Below are 26,129 nucleotides of genomic sequence, written 5' to 3'. Positions count from 1 at the left end.
CCTGCCTTGGGCTGAAGTTGCAGTGTGAGGAAATGTCAAGATAAGCATTTGTTTAAGATTAACAGCTGGAGTTGTTTTTACAGGAAAGGGGCATAATATTTCAAATACTCCCACCCATAATTCCACCAACCAGCTCTTACTGGAGTTATAAGCTTTTCATAGATTGTAAGATGCTGTTGCCACACTATTCATGATGCTTTCTTTGTTTTTTTCTCTCAGGCATTTTAAAGATACAGTATACTCGTTGTGCCTCCTGTTGCTGTATCTCCCTGTTGTCTCATTTTAGCCAGTATGTGTTGCGTCAGATAGGGTTTGCAGGCACAGAATGAAACCTGAAAAGTGATACTTGTACTGACATCAGATGGTAATCATCTTAACTCAATACAGTATTGGCTTCCATTGGAATTCAAATGCAAAGTTTGTTAAAGAACACAGTCACTGTGAAAGGCGTCGCCATGTCATTGTAATGCATTTCAAGCACACGTCAACTGTTTTTTTTCTCCACCCCTCATCTCAGGGTCTTCGATGGGAAAATGCAATTTTTCTTCAGGGAAACTGAGTCCTACAGATGTCTTTAGGTCTTAGCCTCACGTTGCCTGCACTGTGGCCCTACTGATCCAACTTTCCGTTGTGTGACAGTGGTGTTCATTTTTAGATGATGTAGCAGATGTGGTGCCCTGGCAGTCACACAGGGACAATTGCCGGTAAAGAGTGTCAGTCAGTCATGGTGTGTGTCTGACACTAAGGAGGCCATGTCCTGGGAATTCCCTGAATCAAGTGGTGTTTAATTTGATAGAGATCTTGTGCGTAATCTTACAGGACACAGATTGATGGGGGTGGTCTGAGATTAAAGGGATTATGATGGTTAAGATTATCTAAAGAGACATTCCTTCCAGCTATGGGGGAGGGGGCAGCCTGGTTACATAGACTAGACATAACATAGTAAACTTAAATCCGAGACACTGAAATTAGTGTGACGTTAAATTTAGTATGGTTACATAAGACAGAAGGTTACTTAACGGTGCACTATGCAGAAATCGCTCTGCCATTTCCTGTTTGCTAAGATTCTAATACTTTGCCTAATTTCAGTTTGTGACAAAACAGAGAATCATTGTATGATCTAAACCACTGTGAAATATATTTTCAATTACCAAAAATATTGTATTTTCAGCTTTTTGATGCTGGTGTTAAAAATCGAATGTAATAGAAGCAAAAATGAAACTTAYGAACGGGAAGCATAGAATTGGCACACAGAACAGATTTACTGCTTCTTAGACTTGCTTTCAATGAGAATGACAGATCTATAACTCATACTTCTATGTGAGTTACATATTGCAGCTTTAAATCAAAAAAGAAAGGAGGGTGGTTGGTCGGGGTGGATGGGTCAACATATAACGTGAACGTCTAGCAACCCAAAAGTTGTGTGTTCGAATATCATCACGGACAACTTTAGCATTTTAGCTAGTTAGCAACTTTGCAATTACATTCTCTTGGGCATGTTAGCTAACCCTTCCTCTAACCTTAACCCTTTAACCTAACTCTTAACCCTAACCTTAACTCTTAACCCTAACCATTAGCCTAGCTAACGTTAGCCACAAAAAAATTGGGATTCGTAACATATCATGTGACTTGTAATACGTAACATATCATACAAAATGGATGATGGACATCCACAAATTAATACATACCATACAAATTGTAACATGTATATCATACTAAATGGAGGGAGACAGATTAGCATTTACTATGTTAAGTCTACCCCTGAGTCCAGGTTGCAACGGAGGGTCAAAGTGTAACATACACACAAAGTGCAATCAAATGTTTCATCAAAGGCCGTTTTTATCTTCACATTATGTCCACATGAAAACCATCTTTGTCCCAGCCACCGAGCGTGTCGCGCTGATAAAAATGCCTGTTGTGTGTTTTCCTATCATAGATGTTTATGTTAGGACACTGAAAACCATATAATCTATCAACTGGAATGAAACTATCTATCAGAGCAGAAATGATCAAATTGTTCATCTTTTAAATTCCTGTTGATATTAATACCATGCCTGCAGCTGTTGTCATTTAGTTAATGAATGTTGCTGGAAAGAGAGAGATAGTGGCAGCAGTGCTATGCTCAATAATGATCTGCTCCCATCTGCCACTCTCTCTCTCTCGCGCTCTCTCTCTGGGTTTGAATCTACACTACTAGTCTTTCTTTGCTTAGTCTGTTTTGACAGGGGTGCACATACAGTGGGGTTTCTCAGTTTAAAAAACAACTGGCCATCCTGTCCTCTGCCCGGTGCCCCATATTGAAGATTCCAGAGATTCAGTTTGTGACCGTGGATAATTCAAGCCAGGAGACAATGGGATTAATTCTCAATCGCTGCGAGATTTTCCTTAAACCTGCAGCTTCTCCACGACGACTGGGAAGCCTGTGGAAATGAGGCCTAATGCCGCAGGGGCTGTGCATTTGCTCATTTCAATCTTCGCTGTTGTCAGGGAACAATTATAGGCTGGATTAAGAGCTTGTCCCCAGAATGTTTTGTGGATGAGTGGGTGTCTGCCATGGACGAAGAATACATTAGCCCTCTGTGTAGGGCAGTGGGGTAGGGGTAGGGGGACAATCCTGCACCTTGTTGTGTGGTTAGTTCTAGCATTAGGCCAGTAAATCACTGCTAATAACTAACTGAGTGCAGTATTACTGTAGCATTAAGAATTAGGTAAAGCAGGGTAACTCTTCAAATTGCAGCTGCATTTACATCTTCCACTGTGTTAAAGGGAAGAGTACTTTGCTGTCCTCTCTGTGACATCAGCCCCAAATTTATGTTGGTTTTGTCCAAGTGCTTGTCTGTTCTCTCATCCTTTAATGCTGTCAGTCAGTTCTAGGAATCAAAAGTAAGAAGTAAGACAGTTTGTATCCATTGCATACTGTATGGACAGCTGGGAGCTAGCAATGATCAGATATACTCTTGGCACAGAGTTTCTGTATTAGTGCTGATTAGGAATAGTCTGTTTAGTGTTTCGGGGATTTGGTAACACACAGCAATTTAGCATTTTTCTGAGTGCAAATTCGAGGATCCCTTTGACTTCTGGTATTTCAAACCTGCCCGCAGAACTCTGAGCGTGCCCTATCTTGCAGGCAGAGATCTACATATTTTCTTATTGCTGTCATTAGCCTGTAATCCTGCCTAGCCCCACCGCTCTACAACATGCCCTCTCTGACCCTCTCTGTTGCTTGTGGGAGACTGGCTGCATCTCAGCCAGCTACATACTGTTTCAATAATTCTCCTCTGGTGGATAAGGGACACAAGCCAAAACCTTTTTTCCTCTATTGTTTTCTTTCTCTTCCTTTCTCTTTGAGATAATCACACACCACTATCTGACTGTTATCAAGGGCCGGGCCAATGATAGCTCAGTTATAAAAGAGCTTTGTCTTAGATGCTTTTGTAGTGTTCTAAAAACAACTATACACGCTGAACATATGCTTTCACTTTGATTCCTAGACCACAGTTTGTCAGTTCCTAGTTGTCCATCTTTCACTATTGCACTTGATTTTCAACAACTCTGGGTAATTCTTGGGGTTACCTACTTTCACGCTCAAATTGTGAACACACAGTAATCAGTACCATATTCACTCCAGCCACAGCAGAGAACTCCATTAGGTCTGACTTGATCTATCTCTTGCTACTCTGCCTCCTATCCCCAAGGAGTAGAACCCTCACACACAGTGAAAACATGTTTTCAAAGGATAATCTTTCTCCCTCCTCCTCACATTCTCTTCCCCACAGTGTTATGAGGTGGGCAGTGAGGCTTTATGCCCTCCTCACATTCTCTTCCCCACAGTGTTATGAGGTGGGCAGTGAGGCTTTATGCCCTCCTCACATTCTCTTCCCCACAGGGTTATGAGGTGGGCAGTGAGGCTTTATGCCTCACTCATTCTCTTCCCCACAGGGTTATGGGTGGGCAGTGAGGCTTTATGCCCTCCTCACATTCTCTTCCCACAGGGTTATGAGGTGGGCAGTGAGGCTTTATGCCCTCCTCACATTCTCTTCCCACAGGGTTATGAGGTGGGCAGTGAGGTTTTATGCCTCCTCACATTCTCTTCCCCACAGTGTTATGAGGTGGCAGTGAGGCTTTATGCCCTCTCTCACTTCTCTTCCCCACAGGGTTATGAGGTGGGCAGTGAGGCTTTATGCCCTCCTCCTCCCCTTTTCCTCCTGCTCTCATCTTCCTGTTCAGACATGGATTAACCTGCCACCCCTTCTCTCTTCCGCCTTCCTTCCCTCCCTTCCTCCACCCCTTCACTCCACTCCTTCACAAAGAACAGGCTGTAAATCCAGCAAACGTGCTGGTGTTGAAAGCTTGTAAAACAGAGTGGCGTGTCTCTGTGGAGAGGACTCCTACCCTAAATGCTACAGAAATAGGACATTTTAGAAAGGAATCCCATAAAGCATATTCCTCATAAAGGGTGACTGTTTGGTTATTTTTCCTTCTCCTTGGCCTCATTTAAAAACCTATTACTTGTTCAAGGTGCCCCATATACAGTATCGAGGCAGCAACTCGCAGTATTAGGTCTGCTTGAGGACTAATTAACGGTACAAGAATATCAGGACATGACATTTTCCCTCCGTTCTCGTAGCGGCGACTGGATTGACCCAGCACATCTGGGGTATGCTGCTCTAAAAGCTCTTGAATGTAGCTCTTATTAATTGATTTCATATGTCCTCCGTTGAATGTCATACAGAGATGTTCCCTCCCCTGATAATATGATTTATTTAGCTTGGAGTTTATAGAGCTCTGAGATTCAGACCGCACTCCTCTCCTGTTATTCAAACATTCACATAACTGCTGTTTCACAACTCTGTGTGTCTGTTTGAGAGGGCTAAAGAGAGGGGAGGGATTGTGTGTGGTTGTGCGCGTGTGTATCACTGTCTAGCTTTTTCACCCTTGGTTTGAATGGCTGTCTATGTGATCCACGTGGTTTGTCCGACTGCAGAGCAGGAAAACCTTGAGGCTAATGGACGGTGCAAAACGGTGCAAAACGATGTCCAATATTGTGAAAAAACCTTAAATATGTCTGACATGCTTTCTCTCTCGGTGTCTGTTTCAGCTGCCTTTTGGGGAGACATTGCTCTGGATGAGGAGGACATGCGCATGTTTAAGGTGGACCGGGTTATAAACATGGTCCAGCGGACCGTCCAGACCTTCAATCAGACAYCCACAGGTGAGCAAGAGCTGTGAGGCTGACCCAGTCATGGTCATCGAGACTATAGACTTCGGCCTAGTGCCATAGGCTTAAAGCTTGCATTTTCTTATAGATGTGCCTGTCATCAGTTCTAAYAGTCTGACTCCATTTATGCATGTGCTATTATATAGTGCTGACTAAAATGTGTCTCAAAGGAAAACTCCACCCAAAACATTTAGTATTTGTTTCATTAGTCCATTGTTGATATAGTCTCAAAATGTTTTGCTTATCAGCAATCAAGTTGTCAAGATATGTACCAGTACTTTCAAAATATGGCCCGTATGATGCATTTTGTATCATATGATGCTGRGTTTTGCATGATTCTGTATTTAGAAAGTTACATATCTTGAAAACTTGATTGCTGACATGACAACCATTTTGGTACTAAATCAACAATGGACTAATGAAACAAATACCAAATGATAGTTTTGGGGTGGAATTTTCATTTAATGACACAATACAAACAATTCCAAGAAAATAGCTTTAATACAGTTAAATAGTTCCCACATTTTCCCACCTCAAGGCCAATTATAAAAGGAGYCTTTGCAACTCTCTCCCAGTGCATCTGCCAGGAAGATGTGTACTATGCATGAACCACTCAGCACCACGTGATGGCTCGGCTCCAACACTTGGTTGGCCATGACACCTGTTATAAACTAACAGCATGTTTATCACCAGCAATCTCAAAGTGTTTATGACGGCTCTATAGAAAATGCTCAGCAGGAGTTATAAAGCACGCTTCATTGTCGTTATTATCTCWTTACCATTTAGGAACAGCTGAAAAGTGGTAGTCTCAAATGTTTAAGTTTCTCATGGTTTGTATTTTATGGTCTGTGTGAACTGAACTGTCAATTCACATAACAGGTCAATTTCTGACTCAATAATATTTGTTACGGCCCATTCTAGATTACACAAAAAGGTGGTTGGTTTTTACCATGTCCTCACCGGAGTTTAACTTTTTGATTATGATTATATTGTACAAACTTTATCTTTGGCTGGGTTTTGTGAATGACAGGGTCTTCTGCCAATGAGACCAGTCGAAACATAGCGGCGCCAAACCGGCAAGGATCACACCGCAGGAAAAGGGCGGCAACCTCCAGGCCTGAGAGGGTGTGGCCAGAAGGTGTCATTCCCTATGTCATCAGTGGGAACTTCAGTGGTAAGTCCCACATCATCACTGATGTTTACTTGCCCTATGGTTCTCATATGAGCCCTATAATATAGTTCCCTACTAAAAGGTGGCAGCTGGTSTCTGTTCAGCATAATTGCATTCACAGTACCTACATTAAAATGAATGTCTTGGCAGCTATTGTACATAAAACATTTGATTAACTTTACTTGGGATGAATTTGGCAGTGGATCTAGAACTACGAGCAAGCTGTCAGCATTGGTACAGTATTCTATCCTCCTTTTTACGTGTGTCTTATGTTCGTCAGCCTCACTGATCTCCCTTCTTCCCGTCACATTCAGGCAGCCAGCGGGCGATATTCCGCCAGGCCATGCGTCACTGGGAGAAGCACACCTGTGTGACCTTTATGGAGAGGACAACAGAGGAGAGCTACATTGTGTTCACCTACCGGCCATGTGGGTGAGTCCACGGAGGTCTAGGTTCGCATCCCTCAGGAAGGAAGTCTAACTGGTCAGCCTGCTCACACATGACACTCCTTTATCCACACAGCCATAATGATTTATCGCTTAAGTACTTTTCCTTACCTCTCCTCCATCGGCCTTTAGTGCGTGCTCATCCCCTCTGTCCGCAGTCTGTCTGCATGAATTGTGGTAATTGCAGCCCCCTGCAAGTCCTGGGAAAGACGGCCATTCAGGCCTGAGGAATGCTTGCTGTGCCTCATAGTCCTGATTCATCTTTCACTGAGCACATGTGTTTTTTTTMAATGGCATCCAAGGMAGACCTCCTCAGCTTTATCATAAGCTTTATCATAACCCGCCAGCTTTTATTCCGCGTGATATAGTTGGTCCTTTTCCCAGCTATGCATGTTTTTAAGTTCAAATGAGTTTACACAAAAACTGTAGAAGCGTTGGTGTTACATTCTGACTCTGTGCACACACAGTAAATCAGTTACCAAGAAGAGCATATTAAAGTGCGGATATGGAACATAAACTGCCCTTTTTCCACCCAGCTGTTGATAGCCATTTTTTTCCTAGTAACTGGCCTCCAGAGTAACAGGGATGACATTATCCACGCAGGCGGCTGCGGTTAGCAGTGGGAATGCCTGAGCTCTGGGCTGGCCTGCTGCATATTCAGCAGGCTCCATCTGTCCTGTGCAAAGTTCAAGACCCATCTCAGGAGAGCCTGGCTGGGTTCATAGTAATTAGAGAGAGGCTGGTTGGCCCACAGGGGCGCAGTGTGTGCACATGGACCGGGCTCCCACACTGAGCCTTTCATGTCAGGGAGGGAGAGAAAGAGCCCTGCAGTCTGCAGCCAGCCTTTACGGTCACACACTGTAACCCTCCATCTYCAGTGAAGCACGCATCAATGAWTGTCACCACTGTATTCGATCCCGGGCTGTGTCACAGCCGGCCGCGACCGGGAGACCCATGAGGCGGCGCACAATTGGCCCAGCGTCGCCCGGGTAGAGGAGGGTTTGGCCGGCTGGGATGTCCTTGTCCCATCGCGTTCTAGCGACTCCTTGTGGCAGGCCGGGCGCATGCACGCTGACTTCGGTTGCCAGCTGTACGGTGTTTCCTCCGACACGTTGGTGTGGCTGGCTTCCGTGTTAAGCGAGCAGTGTGTCAAGAAACAGTGCGGCTTGGCGGGGTCGTGTTTTGGAGGATGCATGGCTCTCAACCTTCGACTCTCCAGAGTCCACACGGGAGTTGCATCCTCCAAAACACGACCGTAACTACCAATTCGATATCACGAAATTGGGGAGAAAAAGTGGTAAAAAGTAAAAAAAATAAGATSCCAGTTGAACCACAAACTGTTGTAGTCAGACCCTGGGTCTCTCTACGAACAGGGATTCCTTCCCTTGGCTTATTCGTTATTTGTTCACTGCCTCTGGTTTACACTTGCATGTTTGTGGAAGTAAAGCTCTATATATRCGGTGTAACACGAAGTTCACAAAGTTCTTGTTACATGATTGATCTGTAGAKATAAATGTAGCACTTAGATAGTACCATGGTAAGCAAGATGACCCCTCTTGCGCTAACACTGTCATCTTTGTGTCTTTTATGTAGCCAGTTACCACAGTCTTGGGCACTAGCTTGTTACCCTGCCTGTTGACCTGTCCCTGATCTGTGTGTTGGAACCTGCAGGTGCTGTTCCTATGTGGGCCGCAGGGGTGGAGGTCCACAGGCCATCTCCATTGGAAAGAACTGTGACAAGTTTGGAATAGTGGTTCATGAGCTTGGCCATGTGATTGGTTTCTGGCACGAGCACACCCGGCCCGACAGAGACGAACATGTCAGCATCATCAGGGACAACATCCAGCCAGGTAAGACAACTGTGTATGGAACAGCCCACTCATCTAACATGGAGAGATGTCATATGAGATCAGCTTATTTTATGGCTCGATGATGAGACCATCACATGATTCTGTGATGAACATAGTTTTCCCTTTCTAGGTGATAGCCACTCACTTTTGCCATTCAGTTTGCTGGTACAGTATTTCAGGTAGGGGTAGGTTTCAGCTTCTGTTTTCTTGCTTCTATTCACAGGACAGGAGTATAACTTCTTGAAGATGGAGCCAGGGGAGGTGGACTCTATGGGAGAAGTGTATGACTTTGACAGCATCATGCACTATGCCAGGAATACATTCTCAAGGTAGGAACTGGGCTAAGTTCCACTTCATACACAGCAGAACAGGCATCATAGAAACCAGTTGCAATCTAGGTCAGAGAGCAGATTCCCAGACTATGTAACTTTTGCTCTCTTAATGTTTCTCACCATATCTGTTCTATGTTACTGCTGGAAGTTTGATCTCTTCATAGTTGGGGCTGTGGCGGTCAGGACATTTTGTAAGCCGGTTATTGTCATGCAAATGCACGCATTTGGAACATCCACATTTTTTTAAGTCTAATAAATCCATTTATTACACGCCATCATTATTTTAAGCAGGTCTAAAGAAACTGTATTTCAGAAGAACCGAATATTAGTCTGCCTATTGTATGTTATCTGMCTATGCTCCATGCCATAGGCTGTAGGCTTGTTCATTTAGCAGACAAGATATGCTTATAAGTCCCGTGCCATTATTTAAWTTCATATTATACAATTTTAGAAAGGATATTTCTACCATTCTGGAGCGTGTGCGCATATGAAGTGGCTATGTGGAGCTTAAAAGTTAGAATTTGAAATAGGTCCTATACGCTCGATTTAGAGTTGCACTAAAAGTATGTGGACACCCCTTCAAATTAATGGATTTGGCTATTACATCCGTTGCTGACAAGTGTATAAAATCGAGCGCACAGCCATGCAATCTCAGTAAACAAACATTGGCAGTAGAATGGCCTGTACTGAAGAGCTCAGTGACTTTCAACGTGGCACCCTCATAGGATGCCACCTTTCCAACAAGTCAGTTCATCAAATTTCTGCCTTGCTAGAGCTACCCCGGTCAACCGTAAGTGCTGTTATTGTGAAGTGGAAACGTCTAGGAGCAACAATGGCTRAGCCGCGAAGTGGTAGGCCACACAAGATCACAGAACGGGACTGCCGAGTGCTGAAGCGCGTAGCTGTCCTRGGTTGGAACACTCACTACCGAGTTCCAATCTGCTTCTGGAAGCAACAACATCACAAGAACTGTCCGTTTCCATGGCCGAGCAGCCYCACTCAAACCGAAGTTCACCATGCGCAATGCCAAGCAGTCCAACGGATTAATCTGGGTTTGGCGAGTGCCAGTAGAACACTACCTGTCCGAATGCATAGTGCCAACTGTAAAGTTTGGTGGAGGAGGAATAATGGTCTGGGGCTGTTTTTCATGGTTCGGGCTAGGCCCGTTAGTTCCATTGAAGGAAAATCTTAACGCTGCAGCATACAATGACGTTCTAGATGATTCTGTGCTTCCAACTTAGTGGCAACAGTTTGGGGAAGTCCCTTTCAGCATGACAATGCCCCCGTGCACAAAAAGCGAGGTCCATACAGAATGTCACGGATCCCTCCGTAACTGTCATTAAGCACACCTTGGCCCGCATTCCCATGATTAGTAATTGTATAAGTGTGCCCTTTGTTCACCATTGTCCTGTAGATTATTGTTACAATGTCTGTAGGTTGTGTGAGTACCCGTGTTGTTTTGGCTTTTGTGCCACTTGTATTGCGCAGATGATTACAGGTCTCGCCCCGTGTGGCATCAATTGTGTGCGTGTATTGTTATCGGGTACTCGCCCCGGTGTATTTATTGTGAGGTACTCCTCGCTCTTTTGCTGCTGGGTTTCAACCCTGGTGTTTTGTATCGTTTGTGTGGTCTTCGTCCCGTGCCTTTACATGGCACGCTGTAATTTGGGTCAATAAAAACCTCTATTACACATTCTCTGTGCCTGTCTCCCGAAATCCTTTATCCAACGTGACCGACATGAAAAATGGTTTGTCGAGATCCGTATGGAAGAACTTCACTAGCCTGTAGAGCCCTGACCTCAAACCCCATCGAACCCTTTGGGATGAAATTGGAACGCCGACTTGTGAGCCAAGCCTTATTGCCCAACTGTGTGTTGGGCATAAAGTGCCCGACCTCACCATGCTCTTGTGGCTGAATGGAAGCAAGTCCCTGCAGCAATTGTCCAAACTACTGGAAAGCCTTCCCAGAAGAGTGGAGGCTGTTTATAACAAGCAAAGGGGGACCAACATCCAATATTACGCCCTTATTGATTGGAATGAGATTTTCGCGGACGAGCAGTGTTCCACATACTTCTGTACAAGTGTAGTGTGGTTGTTGCCCAAATTTAGTTGTGAATGATTACAAACCTTAAAATGTCTTAGAAAATCAAAACCATATATGGGCTGCATGATGTGACTGAAAGCTATTGACTATTGAAAATAGATTGAAAAAAGATTGAGCTCTGTTCCTTGCATCAGCCTGACACCCTATTCTCTCATCAAGTGATCATATTTTTACTCATCAGACTATTCTCAATGGAACCTTGTCTTTATTAAATAGTGTAAAAAATATATATATTTAGAATGGAGGGGGAAAAAAGACGTGTCATCCGTATGCACTGGAATAGCGAATGGAGGCCGCTTTCCACAGTTTAAATCATGCAGGTAGGCTACTCTGTTTTGTAATAACAGCTGGGGTCCTCCTCTTTTTAGTGGCAACCAACACAACTCAGATTTCACTACGGATTGAATCTAGAAATGTCTGGGCTTATAAGAACACTTATTTCACTTCACAGAATCAACCCTTTTGTGAGGAGCAGCCTCTCGCTGTGCGACAGGTGATATTCCGCCCAAACTCTTTATGCCATGGCCTCTCCAACTATGTTCCTGCAGCTAACCAGTGCTTATTTTGGGAAAGCAAGTGAAATCTGTTCGGGAATATTGGTAGTAACATGTTTTCACCACTAAGCATATTTAATTAAACTGTTGACAACCCTTATCTCTTGGGGCTCGAGAAAGGAATGAGGAGGAGGAGGATGGAGCAACGCACGTGGTAAGAGTCTGTAGCTGAAGGTGTGTGTCAGCCTATTAATTCTGAAAATATAACCATGCTCTATTACTAGGCTATTCAAAAATCAAATAAAAATTTGCAGCGTAGCATAAGGTAACCAGTCCATCCAGTATGCATAATAATACAGTCTACACTCAAAGGCAATTTACTAGAATTTGTTTCATTTTGGAGTATAAGCCAGACCAATTATGTTTTTTGCCGTGCGTAATATGCGTTAGGCTATGTATTTTATAAACACACAATCATCATTTTAATTCAGGTAAAAAAATTGTGCTTGTGGCCTCTACGTATGGGTGTTCTACCTGCACAATCTTAAATGCTTTGTATTAATCATCACCTTAGAAAGCACTGTCCATTTCCTTATGTTTGGCTTTGAAACACATCCACAATGACCACGTTTAACACTGTTTCAACCTGTTGAACTTCTTTCTTCAAATTGATCATCACAGTGAGGTCAAACAAATGTAGCCTAAAGGTGGGTTTTAAAAGCATGATACTGTTTACATGATATGTTTGATGTGATTTTTGATCGCATTTGCATTGATGTCAGAGTGGTTAGAGGGACAATAGCGCCCTGAGCACAGCCATTAGGACCTGATGGGGGTTCGCGAGTTGGGTACTACCAATGCATGTCCAGAGTGCATAAGAGGAGATTACCGTGACTCAACGGTCACATGGAATTTGACTGCGGTCATGACTATTAGTGTGGTGGTAATAAACAGCCCTATTCATAGTTTTACTAATGTGTCAGTCTCTTTAATTTCATTACTTTGTTTCATTTCAGTGCCAGGGGCTGACTTCAATGCGCAGAAAGGTTGCACAAGTTGAAGTTTAGAGTCCTTTAACACACTCTCAGAAAAAAAGGTACAGAATTGTACTTAGATGGGTATAAACTCTTGTCACTGTATGGTACCCTGTCAGGTACATCCGTTGTACCATTTAGTTATAGGTATATAGTTTTACACTTGTAGTTCATACCTTAAAAGGAAAAGGTACATATTTGCATTTGTACCACCAGTAACAAAAAAGTTTATTTTAAGTTGCAAAAACAATATAAAGTCCCTCGTGTGCACGCCTATCCCACTTCTGACACCAATGGAGTGAATTCGGTGGGTAGCCCCGACCAGGACTTGAATCTGGGTCCAGTGACATGTATAGCCAACGCCTTAACCGTTACGCCAAGAGGTCTGGGTTGGTACAGTATTAATTACAGCTTACCTGTATTTGTCACATGCAGTTATGTAAGCCTTTATAAAGACTTCAGAACTGTCAACGGACATGCACAAACTTTAATTAACATAACCATAGACCACTTAAACTGGTACAACACTTTCACTCARGGGTGGCCAAAATTACTAATCCACGTCTCCATCCTGGGTAACAAAAAGTACCCTTTTTTTGAGAGTGCGTGATGATTGTACCTTTTTATATTCAAAGTATTGGTTACAAAAATGTGCCATTATACTAGATWATCCGCACATGTACCCTTAAAGGTATTGAACAGTACCATGTGAGATCATATGTGTACCTCTGAAGGTACAGGTAACTGCCACAATAAAGGAAACACCAACATAAAGTGTCTTAATAGGATGTTGGGCCACCACGAGCCAGAACAGCTTCAATGCACCTTGGCATAGATTCTACAAGTGTCTGGAACTCTTGGAGGGTGGTGAAAGCATTCTTCCATGAGAAATTCCATAATTTGGTGTTTTGTTGATGGTGGTGGAAAACGCTGTCTCAGGTGCCGCTCCAGAATCTCCCGTAAGTGTTCAATTGGGTTGAGACCTGGTGACTGAGASGGCCATGGCGTATGGTTTACATTTGTTTTCATACTCATCAAACCGTTCAGTGACCACTCGTGCCCTGTGGATGGTATTGTCATCCTTCGGGGGCATAGCCATGGTAGACAAAATATTTGGCCAAAATAATGGCCTGCCCAGCATRTTTATACATGACCCTAAGCATGATGTGATGTTATTTGCTTAATTAACTCAGGAAGCACACCTGTGTGGAAGCACCTGCTTTCAATATACTTTGTAGCCCTCATTTACTGAAYTGTTTCCATTATTTTGCCAGTTACCTGTACCCCAGGAAAGAATACTGTACCCTAACCATACCCTTTCTTTTGAAAGTGTACTATTAAATTACTGACCTGCTGACATTTTTAGCTTGGGAGACAGAATCTGAAGAGTTTTAAGTACAGGGAAGCAAGACAAATTTCAATAAACAACACTTGATGGACTTCATGAATGTGTCAGTGCCTTGGCTTTAAGGAAGAACAGCTGCAGAATATATGACTTCTTGACTTTCTCTCTTTCTTCCACAAGTTTATTTTGCCTTGGATCTTTTAACTCTCTCAACGGTCACCGCTTACATTTTTAGCATGCAGTGAGATTCACATAGGATTTTATTGCTCGTCCTTGTAATGGGATTTCAGKGGATAAAATAGTGTAATCTGGAGTAACATGTCAATAGAGTTGAAAGAGCGGAGTTACAGAGCTTTCCATTTCAATCATGGTACTGTTTCTGATTTACTAAGTTTTCCTAGACAGCGCCAACCTTTTGATATTGTATAGCCTCATGTCCACCTTACCCAGTCCCTCTGTACTCTGAGTAGAGCCTGCCTACCAACCCCCATGTAATACAATGCCTATCTGTTCTTCATAATYGGGTTGAGCATATATCATATTCATTTCTTCCAGGTAGCCTTTCAGATAGCTAAGTCTCTCAGTGAGGATGCTGTCCAGTGGCAGCTATGTATTAAGGGGGGGGGGGATAAGGTTTGATTATGTCTACCTTTTGATGAGCTAGCTTTTACCCACAGCCACAGGTTGTTCCAATTATCCCTCCCCTGGTTGACTCCTGCTGCTGGAGTGTAGCAGCAGCCCAGTAAACCTCCACATCCATCCCCAGTTTCAGGTTTAGGTAGAGCAGCTAGCACCAGTGGCCCTGCTGCATCAGGCTGCGTGTCACTTTCATACATCCTGTGAAGWWCCTTGTAAAAGCTTTCRTCTCATAGRGTGAACTGCCTCATTATGCCACATATGGCCTCTTTTGAAGAGGCTTTGATCGTCGTTAGCAACATGATCCCACATACCAGGCAGTTATAGGGTTTTATTCCTGAGGTGTCTGCTGGCTAGCTTCATGGCTCCCAGGTGTTAGCGGGATTTAGGTCAAACACTAATGACCAGATGAACATGTTTAGGTATGGGGTAATGGAGACATATGTACTGTAATTTCCCCGACATTGACTTGACAAGCCAAATCTCAGAGTACAGAATCAAACTGATTCTGTTTCCAGGTGCGTTCTGACTGCAGGCTATAGATTTTGCAATAAAATAGTTTATTTAATTGATCTATTGTGGCATTTGTGATCAAGGCGTCAAAGACGGTTTGTGCAGTCTTTAATAGAAGAGTAAGGAGTGTAATAAATCACATCAGATAAATTCATTCTTTCACAGATTTTTTTCATGGCCACATAGATGGAATATGTTAAGAAAGCTTTTCTCATATTATCTTACTTTTTCCTCTAAGATTTTTTTCTGTAGAATGTATGTAAGGATTAAGAAAAAAATACAGCAAGAAAACTGCTGTCCACTCCATCCAAACTCTCCTAGTGCTGTTGTAGTACATGCTGCTGCTATTTGACCAAAAATATATATATATCTTGGCCTTGAAGTAGGCTTGAAAAGGAGAGCAGTGAATGCGTCATAATCTTAATGATACTCCACCGTGCCAGTTTGTCCGTGGGTGATAGCTGACCTCTTTCTTCCAGATTCCCTGTCTGACGTATCTGGAAATCTCTCCAGATGCTGTCCTGTCAGTCCCAGACCAAGACAGTGGTATTATAGTGGCTGTTAGAGGGTGGGCTGGTCCATCCATTCTTTTTTTTAAGGCTGCAGTTCAGCACTGTTTCTGTTGGATCAAAGCATGGCCAAAAAAGTCCACTTGGGACTGAGTTGGAGATTGAGGTGTCATTGTAATTATATACTGAACAAAAAATATAAACGCAACATTGAAAGTGTTGGTCCCATGTTTTCATGAGCTGAAATAAAATATCCCAGAAATGTTCCATACGCACAAAAATATAATTTCTCTCAAATTCTGTGTACACATTTGTACATCCCTGTTAGTGAGCATTTCTCCTTTGCCAAGATAATCCCTCCACCTGACAGGTGTGGCATATCATGAAGATGTTTAAACAGCATAATCACTACACAGGTGCACCTTATGCTGGGGACAATAAAAGTCCACTCTAAAATGTGCAGTTTTGTCACACAACACAATGTCACAGTTGTCTCAAGTTTTGAGGGAGTGTGCAAATGGCATGTTGACTGCAGGAATGTCCACCAGAGCTGTTGCCAGAGAATTTAATGTTTATTTCTTTACCATAAGGCGCATCCATCATTGTTTTAGAGAATATGGAAGTACGTCCAACTGGCCTCACAACTGCAGACCACATGTAACCACGCCAGCCCAGGACCTCCACATCCGGCTTCTTCGCCTGCGGGATTGTCTAAGAGCAGCCACCCAGACAGCTGATGAAACCGAAGAATTTCTGCACACACTGTCAGAAATCATCTCAGTGAAGCTCATCTGTCCTCACCAGGGACGTAACATGACTGCAGTTTGGCGTCGTAAACGACTTCAGTGAGCAAATGCTCACATTCAATGGCCACTGGCATGATGGAGAAGTGTGCTCTTCACGGATTAATCTCGTTTTCAACTGTAGCAGGCAGATGACGGCGTTGTGTGGGCGAGCGGTTTGCTGACGCCAATGTTGTGAACAGAGTGCCCCGAGGTGGTGGGGTTATGGTATGAGCAGGCATAAGCTACGGACAACGAACACAATTGCATTTGCTCATGTTTCAGCATGATAATGCACAGCCCCATGTTGCAAGGATCTGTACACAATTCCTAGAAGRTGAAAATGTCCCAGTTCTTCCATGGCCTGCATACTCACCAGACATGTCACCCATTTGATCATGTTTGGGATGCTCTGGATCGACGTGTACGACAGCGTGTTCCAGTTCCCGCCAATATCCAGCAACTTCGCACAGCCATTGAAGAGGAGTGGAACAACATTCCAAAGGCCACAATCAACAGCCTGATCAACTCTATGCGAAGGAGATGTGTCACGCTGCATGAGGCAAATGGTGGTCACACCAGACACTGACTGGTTTTCTGATCCACGCCCTTACCTGTTTTTTAAGGTATCTGTGACCAACAGATGAATATCTGTATTCCCAGTCATGTGAAATCTATAGATTAGGGCCTGATGAATTTATTTCAATTGACTGATTTTCTTATATGAACTGTAATTCAGTAAAATCTTTGAAATTGTTGCATGTTGCGTTTATATTTTTGTTCAGTGTAGTTTTTATAGTTTGAGATGGATGAAGAAGTGATTGATAGAAAGGATATGGGAGTGTATGTTATTAAAAGTTTGGGGTCACTTAGAAATGTCCTTGTTTTTGAATGAAGAGCAWTTTTTTTTTGTCCATTTAAAATAACATCAAATTGATCAGAAATACAGTGTAGACATTGTTAATGTTGTAAATGACTATTGTAGCTGGAAACGGCAGATTTTTTAATGGAATATCTACATAGTTGTACAGAGGCCCATTATCAGCAACCATCACTCCTGTGTTCCAAGGTATCTGTGACCAACAGATGCAATCTGTATTCCCAGTCATGTAAAATCCATAGATTAGGGCCTGATGAATTTATTTCAATTGACTGATTTTCTTATATTAACTGTAACTCAGTAAAATCTTTGAATTTGTTGCATTTTATATTTTTGTTCAGTGTATAATGCATACAAACCCAGCATAAAGGTTTCATATAATCTTTGTTTGGCAGTGAGCAGTCTATAGGGGATTGCGTGACAATGGGGGAGTATCCTGGCACTAAGTTTAACATACCAGTTACATGAGGTTCCCTCCCACAGCCGTGTGTGTGGGTGTGTGATTGAATTTTGGTACCGTCTGTGCAATTCGACCCAAATTTTCCCAAACAAAATGTGAAACTGTTTAGCGGTACAGACAGCGGTACCAGTGATTGTTGTTCCAATTTAATGCCCCTTTCCCAATTGCAGGAAGAGATTTGATAGGCCCCAGCTCCCCAATGTGACTGTAACGTAAGTCTGGGTACACGCAAAGCGAATGAAAGCTGGAGGAGAGGGAGGCCAGACCAGACCAGACCAGACCATAATCATTACTACACAGCTCTCTGATATGAGAACCAGCTGTTGGCTCTCCTTTTGTTCTTATTTTTCTGCCCTCTTTTTCACTGAGCCTGGACCTATCCTTCATGCCTCCTATTGCAGCCTCGCTGTCTGGACCTCGTCCCAAATAAACTGCCATGCGCTCGTGGCAACCGGATTTTGGGAAGCCGGGAGGCTGAGATTGGATACAAACACTGCCAGGCCACTGCACAGAATGGGCTGTCTGGCCCTTTATTTTCTAACTATACAGACAGAATGAAGTAGGTTTATGATTGTTGATGCTCCCTGCTTTGTTGTGATTTCACCACTCTGAGCATTCCTATTTTCCCTAAATATAGCCATATACCATTATTTTACTGTTTAGAGATAAATGTTTTCATTGTGGATTGTATCGAGAGTGTGGTCAGTGTGTTTTCAGAGATCCTTATTAGGAGACAAGGTGCTCCTGTTAGCTTTTCTCAAGTCACTGAGGTTTGTGATCCGGTTTACACTTCCCCTGCATGCTGATTGGCTGATGTACCTGTCCCAATGTCTCCCTTTGTTTCCCCATTATTAGCCTGTGTGTTTGCACAGCGTTTTTACTGTAAATCACCGTGGGAAGCCAGGGCCTTTGCTGAGATTGTTGTTGGGAAGATTTCATGGGCAGCCCTCATGTTTTGAAGTGTCTCCTGGGGACAAGTAAGGCAGCTCCCCATGCTTTTTGTCTGGGGCATGTTACCCGACCCTGGGCTTTATCCGCCCCCCTACGCTGGGGACATTTTTAAGGCCTGGTGCATGGAGCAGAGCCAACTCAAATAAAGACCTTCCAGTGTGCCCTTTGTCTACTCTGACACCGGCTGCAGTGGCGTTGTTCACCGGCAGCCAGCATACGGCAGGCAGGCAAGTAGACAGACAGACAGGCAGGCAGTGCTTCAACTGTTAGCTCAGGCTGTTCTGTTTGCACATGCCTGGCATTGATGGGCACGTCACCATGGGAACGGCCAGGGAGAAGGCCTTTGCTCACCATTGCAGAGAGAGAAAAGGAGATGATAAACTAGCAAAGTGTCAAGTGAGAAAGTGGTGTGAAAACGTCTGTTTTTTCGGCATCAACCGTTCCTTTTCAAGCCAAACGCAAGCCACCATGGTGTGAGTTTTGTACTTCTTTGTAATCGTTCTTGTTCCTTTTGACTTTTAATCRTTATGCTAAATGTTGTTGTCCATACAACAAACCAATCCATTTTGAGACTTTCCCATGGAGTTGTCAGAGGAGGGCTTTTGTTTGCAGTGTTGGACTTTTTGTTCTGTACAGCCTGTACAGATGGAAGTAGTACAGCACACATGATGAGGTCAGTGTGAGTTCAGTTCTGACACTCAGTCCTGTCTGAACTACTTACGTCCTCTGAGGAGGACATTCCTACAGCCTTAGAGGGGACCACTGACCAGGAACAGTCCATTGGTTATTTATTATATAATAATATTAGAAGTTAAGCACTTAGTTATTTTTTGTATTTTAGATTTTTTTGTATTTTACCCCCTTTTTCTCCCAATTTCAATTATGATCGTGTCTCATCGCTGCAACTCCCGAATGGGCTCGGGAGAGGCGAAGGTCGAGTCATGCGCCCTCTGAAACATGACCCGCCAAACCACGCTCATTAACACCCAACCTCTTAACCCAGAAGCCAGCTGCACCAATGTGTCGGAGGAAACAATGTTCAACTGAAGACTGAAGTCAGCCTGCAGCCGCCCGGCCCGCCACAAGGAGTCGRTAGAGTGCGATGAACCAAGAAGCCCCCCCGGCCAAACCATAGTGAGGTCACTGATAACCAGTCAGTGGGCAGCACGACTTGGCATCACACTCTGTCCMCTCTCTTAACTGGCAGAATGTTCCAGTGCATATTTGGTGGTGTCTCGGCACCAAATTCCAAAAACAATAAACGTGTTTAAGATGGGGGGGGAACATTTTGTACATATTTTCTCATGTGTTCGTTTGTACATGTATGAATTCAAAGGCTTATACATATCTTTATTATTATTTGAGTTGTTATTTCCACATCTTCACCTTTTTAAATGCATCCCTTTCTGATCAAGAGAGAGTGAAACAGGGATTATATGGCCTCCAAGCCCCTTGTATGCCCCCATACAGTAGATCTCACACCTTGGCTCAGGCCCTAATGGCAGGCCGCCAGACTCACACAGGCAAAGCTGTGGCCTGATGCGTCCATAAGTTTCAGCGTCCTCAGTAGATCCCTAAATAATGCCTACTGTCAGTGTTACTGGCAGCAGTTTAGCTGCTGGTTGATGGATCTTTAGGCTTCACCAGAGTCCTCTGAGTGAACATGTATTTTCTGAGTGTGTGCAGTGTTGGAAAAAGTACCCAATTGTCATTCTTGACTAAAAGTAAAGATACCTTTTAATAGAAAATGACCCAAGTGAAAGTCACCCAGTAAAATGCTACTTGAGTAAAAGTCTAAAAGTAGGGCGCAGTGGTCTAAGGCACTGCATCGCAGTGCTAGCTGTGCCACTAGAGATTCTGGGTTCGAGTCCAGGCTCTGTCGCAGCCGGCCGAGACCGGGATACCCATGGGGCGGCGCACAATTGGCCCAGCGTCGTCCGGGTTGGGGGAGGGTTTGGCTGGCAGGGATATCCTTGTCCCATCATGCACTAGCGACTCCTGTGGGGGACCGGGCGCAGTGCACGCTGACAGTCACCAGGTGTACYGTGTTTCCTCTGACACATTGGTGTGGCGGGCTTCCGGGTTAAATGGGCATTGTGTCAAGAAGCAGTGTTGCTTGGTTGGGTTGTGTTTCGGAGGACGCATGGCTCTCGACCTTCGCCTCTCCCGAGTCCGTACGGTAGTTGCAGCAATGAGACAAGACTGTAACTACCAATTGGATACCACAAAATTGGGGTGAAAATACAAAAAAATACAAATAAAAAAGCTCAAATAAAGTAAAAGTATAAATAATTTCACATTTCTTATATTAAGCAAACCAGAAAGCACAATTTTCTTGTTTTTTCATTTAAGGATAGCGAGTACTTTTGGGTATCAGGGAAAATGTATGGAGTAAAAAGTACATTATTTTTATTTAGGAATATAGTAAGTAAAAGTTGTCAAAGTAAATTACAGATACCCAAAAAAACAGCTTAAGTAGTACTTCAAAGTATTTTTACTTAAGTACTTTACACCAATGTGTGTGTGTATGTGTGAGTGCCTTCTTGGTTTTGTTGTGTTTTGATCTAACCGCAGTCTCTTCTCCTGAAATGCAGAGGAATCTTCTTGGACACAATCCTGCCACGCTATGATGTCAATGGAGTGAGACCGCCGATTGGCCAGAGGACAAGGCTAAGCAAAGGGGATATCACACAGGCACGCAAACTCTACAAGTGTTCCAGTAAGAACAGCACAATATTTGTAAACAATATTTTGAATGGGTTCAACATACATGTTGGTGTAGAGTTGATACATACCATATGGTAGATATTAAACAATAGGCCTATGAAGTTGAGATAATATTGCATAATGGACATAATATAGTGCTTGCTGTTGCTTTAGCTTACTGCTGGGAGTGAGATTGTATTCTCCTTTTTCGTGTCTCATTATCACTGAGAGTGAATACTCAAAACACTTTGTTTTCTGAGGTCTTTTACTGTACATTGGATGGAAAAAGTTGAGCATTTACCATTGATGTGGCGTGGTTCCCTGGCAGTGGAGGCTGCTGAGGGGAGAACAGCTCATAATAATGGCTGGAATGGAGTATAATGGAAGGGCATGAAAACATGGTTTTCATGGGTTTGATACCATTCCATTATACTCCATTCCAGCCATTATTATGAGCCGTTCTTCCCTCAGCAGCCTCCACTGTTCCCTGGCTATGGTTGCTGTGACTCCCCCGGCCAGGAGAAGGAGTGTAAACAGTGCCCTAGGACAGGAAGTTTGTCATCACTCTTTCCCAGATAGACCCAAAATAACAGCTGGTTTCAAGAGGACAATGACTAGAATGATGGCTGGGAATCAACACTCTGTTCTTAGGGTCCAGAGATCACGACATTTACAATGTAAACTGAACACATACAGTTGAAGTTGGAAGTTTACATACACCTTAGCAAAATACATTTATACTTAGTTTTTCACAATTCCTGACATTTAATCCTAGTAAACATTCCCTTTCTTAGGTCAGTTAGGATCACCGCTTTATTTTAAGAAGGTGAAATGTCAGAATAATAGTAGAGAGAATGATTTATTTCAGCTTTTAATTATTTCTTTCATCACATTCCCAGTGGGTCAGAAGTTTACATACACTCAATTAGTATTTGGTAGCATTGCCTTTAAATTGTTTAACTTGGGTCAAACGTTTTGGGTAGCCTTCCACAAGCTTCCCACAATAAGTTGGGTGAATTTCGGCCCATTCCTCCTGACAGAGCTGGTGTAACTGAATCAGATTTGTAGGCCTCCTTGCTCGCACACGCTTTTTCAGTTCTGCCCATAAATCTTCTATAGGATTGTGGTCAGTGCTTTGTGATGGCCACTCCAATACCWTGACTTTGTTGTCCTTAAGCCATTTTGCCACAACTTTGGAAGTATGCTTGGGGTCATTATCTATTTGGAAGACCCATTTGCAAACAAGCTTTAACTTCCTGACTGATGTCTTGAGATGTTGCTTCAATATATCCATATAATGTTCCCTCCTCATGCCGCCATCTATTTTGTGAAGTGCACCAGTCCCTCCTGCAACAAAGCACCCCCACAACATGATGCTGCCACCCCCGTGCTTGACAGTTGGGATGGTGCACGTCTCCTTCCTGAGCGGTATGACGGCTGTGTGGTCCCATGGTGTTTATACTTGCATACTATGTTTTTACAGATGAACGTGGTACATTCAGGCATTTGGAAATTGCTCCCAGGGATGAATCAGACTTGTGGAGGTCTACACATTTTGTGCTGATTTCTTTTGATTTTCCCATGATGTCAAGCAAAGAGGCACTGAGTTTGAAAGTAGGCCTTGAAATACATCCACAGGTACACCTCCAATTGACTCAAATGATGTCAATTAGCTTATCAGAAGCTTCTAAAGCCATGACATACTTTTCTGGAATTTTCCAAGCTGTTTAAAGGCACAGTCGACTTAGTGTATGTTAACTTCTAACCCACTGGAATTGTGATACAGTGACTTATAAGTGAAATAATCTGTCTGAAAACAATTGTTGGAAAAATGACTTGTGTCATGCACAAAGATGTCTTAACTGACTTGCCAAAACTATAGTTTGTTAACAAGAAATTTGTGGAGTGGTTGAAAAACAAGTGTTAATGACTCCAACCTAAGTGTGTGTAAACTTCTGACTTCAACTGTACATGTAGGTGTTMGAAACGAAAACAAACCCTCCTGGCGCTTTACTAGTAGTTCCATTGGTCTTTAGAAATCCTTTTTTTGAAGGCTGAAGGGACAACTTTCACAAGTTTGAAATAGTCATTCAAAAAATAAAAGTGATGTCAGTGTGTTAATTGTGGCTCAGACAGGGAAAACGGGGTTTGTCAGAACCACATTAAAGCTCAGTGAATAAACGGCATACTGCTGACCAGAACTGGACCTCTGAATGTGGTTTTATTTGGGGCAATCATCCGTCTTGACCATAGATGGTTCAGAGGGGTGGGGCTGGTTGAATGGGTGTGTTATGTGTCTTTCCCAGTGATTAACTCCGTCTCAGTGGAACAGGAGAGAGTAGATGATGTGGCGCACAGTGGTGCACAGGGAATGCAGCTAGGAGGGAGTCTCTGTCGGTTTTCCTGGAAAACAGATTCTGCGTGCATAGTGCGGTGGATCCTCATTCATACAGCATTACTGGGAGCATTTGTCATACCCCAGTCTGCTTGGTAATGGTTTAGTATCAGCAAACCTCTGCCAAGAGTTATTAGACAGAGCTCTCACCTCCTCTTTAAATGCTCACACAGGTTCGGAGGGAGTCAATGAACGGTAACTGTTGAGGGAGATATTTTTCTTTCTCCCACTGAACAGAGGAAGGTGAAGTGAGCAGGGAAGTAATATCTGAGGTTTGTGTCCTAGAGAGARAATAATTATATGCTTTCATGCTTTTTCCTCTCCTCTGTTGATCCGTGAGTAGAAAGCTCCCAAGGTCTGTTCAGTTCCCCAAGAGACAGTTTTTCCCAAACTTTTTATAGTCCCGTACCCCTTCAAACATTCAACCTCCAGCTGCGTACCCCCTCTCGCACCACGTTCAGTGCACTCTCAAATGTTGTTTTTTGCCATCATTGTAAGCCTTCCACACACACATTATACAATACATTTGTTAAACATAAGAATGAGTGAGTTTTTGTCACAACCTGGCTTGTAGGAAGTGACAAAGAGCTCTTATAGGACCAGGGCACAAATAATAATATAATTATAATCAATAATTTTGCTCTTTATTTAACCATCTTACATATAAAACCTTATTTGTTCATAGAAAATTGTGAATAACCCACCACAGGTTAATGAGAAGGGTGTGCTTGAAAGAATGCTCATAATTCTGCAATGTTGGGTTGTATTGGAGAGAGTCTGTCTTAAATCATTTCCCACACACAGTCTGTGCCTGTATTTAGTTTTCATGCTAGAGAGGGCCGAGAATCCACTCTCACATAGACACGTAGTTGCAAAGGGCATCAGTGTCTTAAGAGCGCGATTTGCCAAGGCAGGATACGCTGAGCGCAGCCCATTCCAGAAATCTGACAGTGGCTTCTGATTTAAATTACATTTTCACAGAACCACTTTTGCAATTTCGATGAAGCTCTTTTGTTCAGATATCGGTAAGTGGACTGAAGGCAGGGCATGAAAGGGATAACAAATCCAGCTGTTTGTGTCGTCCGTTTCGGGAAAGTACATGTGTAATTGCGAAGCCAACTCACTCAGGTGCTTCGCTACAGTTGAAGTCGGAAGTTTACACACACTTAGGTTGGAGTCATTAAAACTCGTTTTTCAACCACTCCACATATTTCTTGTTAACAAACTATAGTTTTGGCAAGTCGGTTAGGACATCTACTTTGTGCATGACACAAGTCATTTTTCCAACAATTGTTTACAGACAGATTATTTCACTTATAATTCACTGTATCACAATCCCAGTGGGTCAGAAGTTTACATACACTAAGTTGACTGTGCCTATTAAACAGCTTGGAAAATTCCAGAAAAGTATGTCATGGGTTTAGAAGCTTCTGATAAGGCTAATTGAACATAATTTGAGTCAATTGGAGGTGTACCTGTGGATGTATCTTCAAGGCTACTTCCAAAGTCAGTGCCTCTTTCTTGACATATGGGAAAATCAAAAGAATCATCCAAGAAAAAATTGTGACCTCCACAAGTCTCTGGTTCATCCTTGGGAGCAATTTCCAAATGCCTGAAGGTACCACGTTCATTCTGTACAACACAATAGTACGCAAGTATAACACACATGGGACCACGCAGCCGTCAATAATGCTCTGGAAGATGACACAGTCTGTCTCCTAGTTGAACATACTTTGGTGCGAGAAGTGCAAAATCAATCCCAGACCAACAGCAAAGGCCTTGTGAAAGATGCTGGAGGAAACAGGTATAAAAGTATCTATATCCCCAGTAAAACGAGTCCTATATCGACATAACCTGAAAGGCCGCTCAGCCAGGAAGAAGCCACTGCTCCAAAACTGCCATTAAAAAAAGCCAGACTACGGTTTGCAACTGCACATACGGACAAAGATTGTACTTTTTGGAGAAATGTTCTCTGGTCTGATGAAACAAAAATAGAACTGTTTGGCCATAATGACCATCGCTATGTTTGGAGGAAAAAGGGGGAGGCTTGCAAGCCGAAGAACACCATCCCAATGTGAGACGAGGGTGGCAGCATCATGTTGTGGGGGTGCTTTTCTGCAGGAGGGACTGGTGCACTTCATAAATAGATGGCGGCATGAGGAGGAAAATTATGTGGATATATTGAAGCAACATCTTAAAGCTTAAAGCTTGGTCGCAAATTGGTCTTCCAAATAGATAATGACCCCAAGCATACTTCCAAAGCTGTGGCAAAATGGCTTAAGGACAACAAAGTCAAGGTATTG

General features: G+C 43.2%; 1 protein-coding gene across 1 annotated transcript in view; it reads left to right on the top strand.

Moving 5' to 3' along the window:
- Positions 1 to 26,129, top strand: part of bmp1a (bone morphogenetic protein 1a) — a 53,933-nt gene that overhangs the window by 5,982 nt on the left and 21,822 nt on the right. Inside the window, exons 2-7 of the mRNA XM_023978688.2 lie at positions 5,099 to 5,212; positions 6,249 to 6,392; positions 6,704 to 6,821; positions 8,507 to 8,685; positions 8,909 to 9,014; positions 21,320 to 21,444. Of these exons, the coding sequence (XP_023834456.1) occupies positions 5,099 to 5,212; positions 6,249 to 6,392; positions 6,704 to 6,821; positions 8,507 to 8,685; positions 8,909 to 9,014; positions 21,320 to 21,444 (786 nt within the window). The remainder of the gene's footprint in view (positions 1 to 5,098; positions 5,213 to 6,248; positions 6,393 to 6,703; positions 6,822 to 8,506; positions 8,686 to 8,908; positions 9,015 to 21,319; positions 21,445 to 26,129) is intronic.

This window comes from Salvelinus sp. IW2-2015, linkage group LG33 (genome assembly GCF_002910315.2).
Source record: "Salvelinus sp. IW2-2015 linkage group LG33, ASM291031v2, whole genome shotgun sequence".
Lineage (NCBI taxonomy): Eukaryota > Metazoa > Chordata > Actinopteri > Salmoniformes > Salmonidae > Salvelinus > Salvelinus sp. IW2-2015.
Note: the sequence above shows the minus strand (reverse complement) of the source record. Positions and strands in the feature narration are given on the sequence as shown.